The sequence below is a fragment of the Acomys russatus genome, chromosome 22, assembly GCF_903995435.1.
Source record: "Acomys russatus chromosome 22, mAcoRus1.1, whole genome shotgun sequence".
Classification (NCBI taxonomy): Eukaryota; Metazoa; Chordata; class Mammalia; order Rodentia; family Muridae; genus Acomys; species Acomys russatus.
This window is the reverse complement of record NC_067158.1, coordinates 26,225,547-26,232,206: the sequence shown is the minus strand read 5'-3', so window position 1 is coordinate 26,232,206 and position 6,660 is coordinate 26,225,547. Positions and strand designations below refer to the sequence as shown.

The following is a 6,660-nucleotide window of genomic DNA, read 5'->3' as shown; positions in this document are numbered from 1 at the left end:
CCACCAGCTAGGCTGGTTGCCATCTTGCCACAGCTACCACAGAGCCTCGGGTTCCTCCACTGTTAAATTAGCCACAGGCTCTGCTCTCTATACTCGACCGGTGCAAGAAGCAGAGGGGCCACATCTGGTACTGGGCATCTGTTTAGTGGAGGGCGTGATGTCCAATCTAAGGTAGGACATACCAACAAAAAAAAAAAATAAAAGAGCCCCAAACTTTTGTGTCACCAGAAGGTGAGCACAAGTGCGTTCTGATATGTGCTCTGAGAAAGCCAACCTCTATCTGAAAGATGAGTCTTGTTCATTTTGGCTTTCAGGGGATAGGGATCACTGCTCTGTTAAACTTCATAGTTGGTTGAGGGTGACTGAATTCTGGTCTTTCTGTCTCTGCCAACTAAGTGCTGGGGTTGGAGGTGTGAATCACCCGCTCCAGCATGGTTTAGAGTAAGCGAGGTGCAAGTAGAAGAATCAGGAATTTAGAGTGTCTACATGAGAGTTTGACATAAAAGAAAGATATGTGCCAAGGTGGCTGAACTGGGCAGACAGGCTGTCTCTTAGATACACTTATATCTCCACTTCGCTTCTAACAATCTGGAGCCCCACAGCAGCCTCTACGCTCGGCTGCTGGGAGGCTCCAAACCGGCTTCCTATCACAGCTCAGCCTTCCGGAAGAGGAGGTGCCTGCTCTGAAGCCTCCGGGGCGTGGCCGCTATCCAGGGAGCTTCCCTGTTCATCTGGTCGTGGCCTCCCATTAAGAGCTGCGGCAGGTGTGCAGAAGTCCTAGGTGGATGGGCAAGAAGCAAGGGTTTGGATTTCGCGTGAGGAAGCCAAAGTGACGCACTTTGTTCTGGGCGCCTACGACTCACCACACCAGGGTTTCCCGTCTTCTCCCAGCTACCCACCTCGCAACGGGACCTTGGCCGCTGCTGCTGGAAGTTTACTGCTGCCCTAATTTGGTAAGGAAGTCGAGCCTTGAATGGTGTGTGTCTGGACCCCTTGGAAGCAGGAACCTGGAAATTGAGTTTTTCAAGTGGAGGGTAAAACGGGGGCCTAAGACCCAGCGGCGTCTTCACCTCACCTTCCCTTCCCCGGCAGGGTCGGAGCCTCCACCATGGGATGGGCAGGGGATGCAGGGTGCACCCCACGTCCGCCTATAAGGCCTCGTGCTGCGTCCGAGCGCCGCGTGGTCACTGTGATCTTCCTCGGCTTGCTGCTCGACCTCCTGGCCTTCACGCTGTTGCTGCCTCTGCTGCCAGGGCTGCTGGAGAGTCATGGCCGGGAACAAGTGAGCCCCTCCCCAAGGCGGGAGGTCCCCCCTCTGCCCCGCCTATCACCGACTCACTCAGATGGAGTTACTTTCCTTGTCACCCAGGACCCCTCTATGGCTCCTGGCAGCGTGGGGTAGACTGGTTTGCCACAGCCATCGGGATGCCAGCCGAGAAGAGGTACAACAGCGTCCTGTTCGGAGGTTAGTCGCTGTGTGCCAGGCTGGGGCCCACGGCCCTTTCTTGGAGAGCTAGTTCCTCCTGGGCTCTTGGTCAATCCTCCCCTGCTTCCTGGGTTCCTGCAGAACGGTTACTTTGTTAACTGTTTATATATATATATATTTGAGGCCACCTGAGTTTCAGTCAATGGCCTGTGAGTATAGGGCTGTGGTCTACACTCTTGGACAGATCCATATGGCTAAAGCCACCAGTGACCGGGACCTCTTTCTCTCAGGTCTCATCGGTTCAGCCTTTTCCCTCCTGCAGTTCTTCTCTGCACCACTAACAGGAGCTGCCTCTGATTGCCTGGGGAGGCGCCCAGTGATGATGATGTCCCTGGTAAGTCACTGAACCCAGCTGCCAAAAATCAGAGGAGAGAAACAGCTGTGGGTTCCCCTGCTCTCACCCCTTCTAGAGGGGCCTTCTGGGCTCTGGTGTTACACCAAGCTACATACACCTAAGGAAGGCATGGGGGACACAAATGGCTCAGGCCTGAGGAGTGTTATATGTGTTTGCCTACCTTACTCTGGGCCCTTCCTGCTTTCAAGTGACCCCTCCGGCCACTTGGCCTCCTCTCATTGGCAGACAGGTTTGGCCATCTCCTATGCAGTGTGGGCTACCTCTCGGAGCTTTGCAGCCTTCTTGGCCTCCAGGGTGATAGGAGGCATCAGCAAGGGGAATGTTAGCCTCTCCACAGCCATTGTTGCTGACCTGGGCTCACCACCAACCCGCAGCCAAGGCATGGTGAGTGAACAGACCCGGGGAACAGAGATTGATGTCTGGGCTTCATCTCCTGGCCTACCTAGCTCAGGTCATCTTTTCCCTAGGCAGTCATTGGGGTAGCCTTCTCCCTGGCCTTCACTCTGGGCCCCATGCTTGGAGCATTCCTGTCTGTGGAAATGGTGCCCTGGATCAGCCTACTCTTTGCGGTCTCCGACATTTTGTTCATCTTCTGCTTCTTGCCAGAGACACTGCCCCAGGAGAAACGGGTAGGCCCCCTCATCCAGGGATAAGGGCTCTTTCTGTAGTTTATGAAGGGATTTCCTTTCCTATGTGTGCCAGTGTCAGGGAGACTGGCCTGTCCTCAAGCTGCTAGCGTCGCATTTCCTGAGTTCTCTGCAGCTTTGCCCCTATAGCCTCACAGGTTGGGCTCCCTGCAGTGTGAGGTGGTTGGCTGGCTGGTCATGTGCTCCCAGCTTCCTGGCTAGCCTTCACTTCCTCCCACAGGCTCCTTCTATCACCCTGGGTTTCCACACAGCTGCCAACCTGCTCAGCCCCCTGGCCCTGCTTCATTTTGCAGCTGTCACCCACAGTCAAGATCCTCCTGCTGAAGACAGTAAGGAGGCTTCCCCTGACTGAGCTGTCTTCTGACTACCCAGCATGAGCAGAAGGTCAGTTTGTCGTTTGTGTTGACTTGCAGGACTCAGAAACTTACGTCGATTGGGTCTTGTGTACTTCCTCTACCTCTTCCTGTTCTCGGGCCTGGAATACACACTCAGTTTCCTTGCACACCAGCGCTTCCAGTTCAGCAGGTAGGTGTCCATCCTAGAGAAGCTCTGCTCCAAGGCTCGCAGACCCCAGGTGCAGGAAGCCTTTGTGGGCACCCCTCCCAGCACCCTGGCCTGGCCCATCCCCCAGGCAGTTGGTGGCCTAGGGGGCTGGGTGCTCACCCTCCACCTCCTAGCCTGCAGCAGGGCAAGATGTTTTTCTTCATCGGCCTCACCATGGCCACTATACAGGGCACCTACGCCCGGCGGATCAGCCCTGGTGAGGAAGCTGCAGCTGTGAAGCGGGTAAGGGGCTCACTTCCTCTACAGTATGGGCAGGTGGTGCCCTCCACTCCTGGCAGGCTGTAGAAGCAGTCCTGAGAGCTCTGTCTTCCCCAGGCAATGTTGCTGCTGGTACCAGCCTTCCTCTTCATTGGCTGGGGGCACTCACTGCCCATGTTGGGCTTGGGACTGCTGCTGTACTCCTTTGGTGAGTGGGCGCTGCCAGGGTTGGCGTGGACATCCCTACGCCTCTCCTTGGCTGACAAGTGCCTCCCAATACTCTCCCACCAGCTGCTGCTGTTGTGGTGCCCGGTCTGTCCACTATGGTCTCCAGTTATGGTGAGAGCCCTCCACCAAAGGCTACTCAGGGTGGGAGAGGGACAACGAGTGCTTGACAAGACCTCTCCCCTTAGGTTCTCCAGGACAGAAAGGCACAATCATGGGCATACTGCGGAGCCTAGGTGCCCTCGGTAGGGCAGTGGGGCCCATGGTGGCCGCCTCAGGTAAGTACTTGCTGTGTCCCTTCTGCAACCATCCCAGCTGCTTCCTCTGCCCAGCTTCCTAGCAGCTGAGGGGAAACAGGGGCAGGAACAAGGCTATGAAAAGCCTGGGTGAACACCTATCTCTCCACAGTGTACTGGCTGGCTGGGGCCCAGGTCTGCTTCACTGTATGCTCCGGGCTCTTTCTCCTCCCCTTCTTTCTCCTCCGGAAGCTGAGACATCCAGCACAGACTTTCAAGGAGGAGTAGCTGAGCTGCCACACAAACCTGGCTGCCAAGTGGGACCCTGGGCCTGGACCACTCCACTTCTAGCCCACTCCTTCCTCCAGGCCCAGGGAGGCTTGCCGTGCCCCTCTCCTCTCAGTATGGCACCCCAGCAGGAAGTCTGGGCAGCTACACCCTCTTCTTATTCCAAAGCCTTTTGGGCTTCTGATTGTTTTTATCTGTCATCCTTCTGAATGACCAATAAAGCAGTTATTTTGTACCAAATGCCTTTCTTTTTGTCTTACTATTCTTTGACAATTTCATACTGAATGTTCTCTGATAATGTAACTATCCCATTACCCTCTTATCACCTCCCCACTCCTGAAGAACTACTTAACACTTTTTGTTGTGGCCCACTGGAATTGAATTAGTGTGGGGCCACATCACTGTAGAAAATTACTCCCCTCCCCCAGCAACCTTAACTCCCAGTGGCTCATCCTTAAGAAGGGGTTAAGGCCCACCATGCTCCTCCCATCAGTGAGAGAATGCAGCCCAGCCCAAATGTCATGATATGGCCTTCTGCACCAGAAAAGGCAGCTGTAAGTACCAGGTAAAAGACTCCATCAGCCCATACTTATTGGTGACGTCTGATCAAGAATTAAAGGCTGGAGAGATGGCTCAGAGGAACACTGGCTGCTCCTCCAGAGGACCTGGGTTCAAGTCTCAGAATCTACCTGGCAGCTCACAATGTCTAACTCCAGTTCCAGGGAATCTGGCTCCCTCACATGGATATATATGCAGGAAAAACACCAATGCACATAAAACTAAGGGAGTGAGAAAAGACTCTTGGCTCTTTATTTTTTGTTTTGTTTTGTTTGAGACAGGGTTTCTCTGTGTAGCCTTGGCTGTCCTGGACTCGCTTTGTAGACCAGGCTGGCCTCAAACTCAGAGATCCTCCTGCCTCTGCCTCCTGAGTGCTGGGATTAAAGGTGTTTGCCACCATGCCCGACTGATTCCTGGCTCTTTTTTTTTTTTTTTTTTTTTTTTTTGGTTTTTCAAGACAAGGTCTCTCTGTGTAGCCTTGGCTGTCCTGAACTCACTTTGTAGACCAGGCTGGCCTCGAACTCAGAGCGATCCGCCTGCCTCTGCCTCCCGAGTACTGGGATACTGGGATTACAGGTGTGCACCACCACGCCTGGCTGATTCCTGACTCTTAACACAAGGATAAACTCTTAGGAAACCCTATTTTAGAGCTAGCAGGGTGGCCTAGCAGACGAGGGCACCTGTCACTAAGCCTAATGACCTGAGTTTGATCAAGAATATAACTGCTCTGAGCCGGGCGTGGTGGCGCACGCCTTTAATCCCAGCACTCGGGAGGCAGAGGCAGGCGGATCGCTGTGAGTTCGAAGCCAGCCTGGTCTACAAAGTGAGTCCAGGACAGCCAAGGGTACACAGAGAAACCCTGTCTCGAAAAACCAAAAAAAAAAAAAAAGAATATAACTGCTCTGTCATAGACATAAACATGTTTTTGTTTTGACCCCAAGTGCGGGATGGAGAACAGACTTGTGAGAGAACAGGTGATGTTTATCCACTAGAAGATGAACCACCTTGTGTGTGTGTGTGAGGGGGGTGGTTTTTCCCATCTGAAACACATCTTAGTACAGAATCTGAGAGGAGATTATATATATGAGCCCAAAACAGGAGGCTGAGGTTTTTTGGGTCTTGGTATTGTTTGGTTGTTCATCGATCCATTTCGGGACGCTCCTAAAGAGAACTACACCAGAAAATGCTTCGAGGCACCAGGTTTTGGCTGCTGTTCCGGGTTCCAGCGGCAACTTTGGTTGAATTTCTGGTCTTCTGAAATCCTACTGACTATGCCAGGGGAATTGCTCCCAGGAACTGAGTCCAAAAAGGTTTACTTCTCTTGTTCTCATTAGCCTCTTTTCTCTCCTATCTAGAGTTGGAGAGAGGTATAAGCATTAAAGAACCTCAAATAAAGTAGGTTTGGAAAAGGTCGAAGCCTACACTGCTAGAAGCCAGGCGTGGTAGTGCAGGCCTCTAATCCCAACACTCGGGAGTCAGAGACAGGTGGATCTCTGAGTTCAAGGGCCAGCACCGTCTACAAAGTGAGTCCAGGACAGCCAAGGGTACACAGAGAAACCCAGTCTCGAAAAACAACAACAACAACAACAAAAACCCACAGTGCTCGGGTTTTCCTCTGACCTCTATGCACACAATAGAGAACACACGTGCCTAGACACAAACATACCATACGCATAGCTAAATAAACTAAGGAAACAGAGACATTAAAATACAAAGTTGCTTCCCAACCTTAGACAAGGAAACTGCTTAAAGATTTTTATTTGTGAGTAAAACCTGTTACAATGAGGAAAGGACACACAGGACCTGTCCTCCAAGTCTGTCCATATATGCAACGATATTTCATGTGTAATACAAAGAATTAGACTACAAAAGTGAGAAGAGTCATTGCATATGTGGGATAAAGGAAGGGGCAGGAGGAAGGATGAGGAAGAGTCCGGATGCGTGAAATCAGGACTAGGGTGAGAATGTCATTTCCACCTTGGTGACAAAGTGAAACAAGCATTGCAGCAGGCTGTGGGGTCCTGCTTGGTGCCTAGTTGGGAGGATCACAGAGCTCCATCCACACCCTAGCACCTGCTCTACAGAGGCCCAACCCCAGCAGGG

At 52.5% G+C, this 6,660-nt stretch overlaps 1 protein-coding gene across 1 annotated transcript; it reads left to right on the top strand.

The window, feature by feature from the left end:
• The first annotated feature begins 840 nt into the window (after window positions 1-840).
• On the top strand, window positions 841-4,236 carry LOC127205622 (major facilitator superfamily domain-containing protein 10-like). The gene is made up of 13 exons (XM_051164851.1): window positions 841-953; window positions 1,093-1,286; window positions 1,370-1,465; window positions 1,717-1,820; window positions 2,067-2,225; window positions 2,309-2,470; window positions 2,709-2,817; window positions 2,902-3,013; window positions 3,166-3,274; window positions 3,368-3,458; window positions 3,542-3,589; window positions 3,664-3,753; window positions 3,884-4,236. The coding sequence occupies exons 2-13, from the start codon at window positions 1,109-1,111 to the stop codon at window positions 3,997-3,999; spliced, it is 1,374 nt and encodes a 457-aa protein (XP_051020808.1). The 5' UTR covers window positions 841-953; window positions 1,093-1,108; the 3' UTR covers window positions 4,000-4,236.
• Window positions 4,237-6,660: the final 2,424 nt, after the last annotated feature.

Excerpts from the sequence above, each read along its gene's own strand:
- LOC127205622 (XM_051164851.1), top strand. The coding sequence starts at position 1,109 with ATGGGATGGGCAGGGGATGCAGGGTGCACCCCACGTCCGCCTATAAGG. Across the intron at positions 3,275-3,367 it reads AAGCTGCAGCTGTGAAGCGG|GCAATGTTGCTGCTGGTACC; the intron begins GTAAGGGGCTCA and ends TGTCTTCCCCAG. Across the intron at positions 3,590-3,663 it reads CACTATGGTCTCCAGTTATG|GTTCTCCAGGACAGAAAGGC; the intron begins GTGAGAGCCCTC and ends CTCTCCCCTTAG.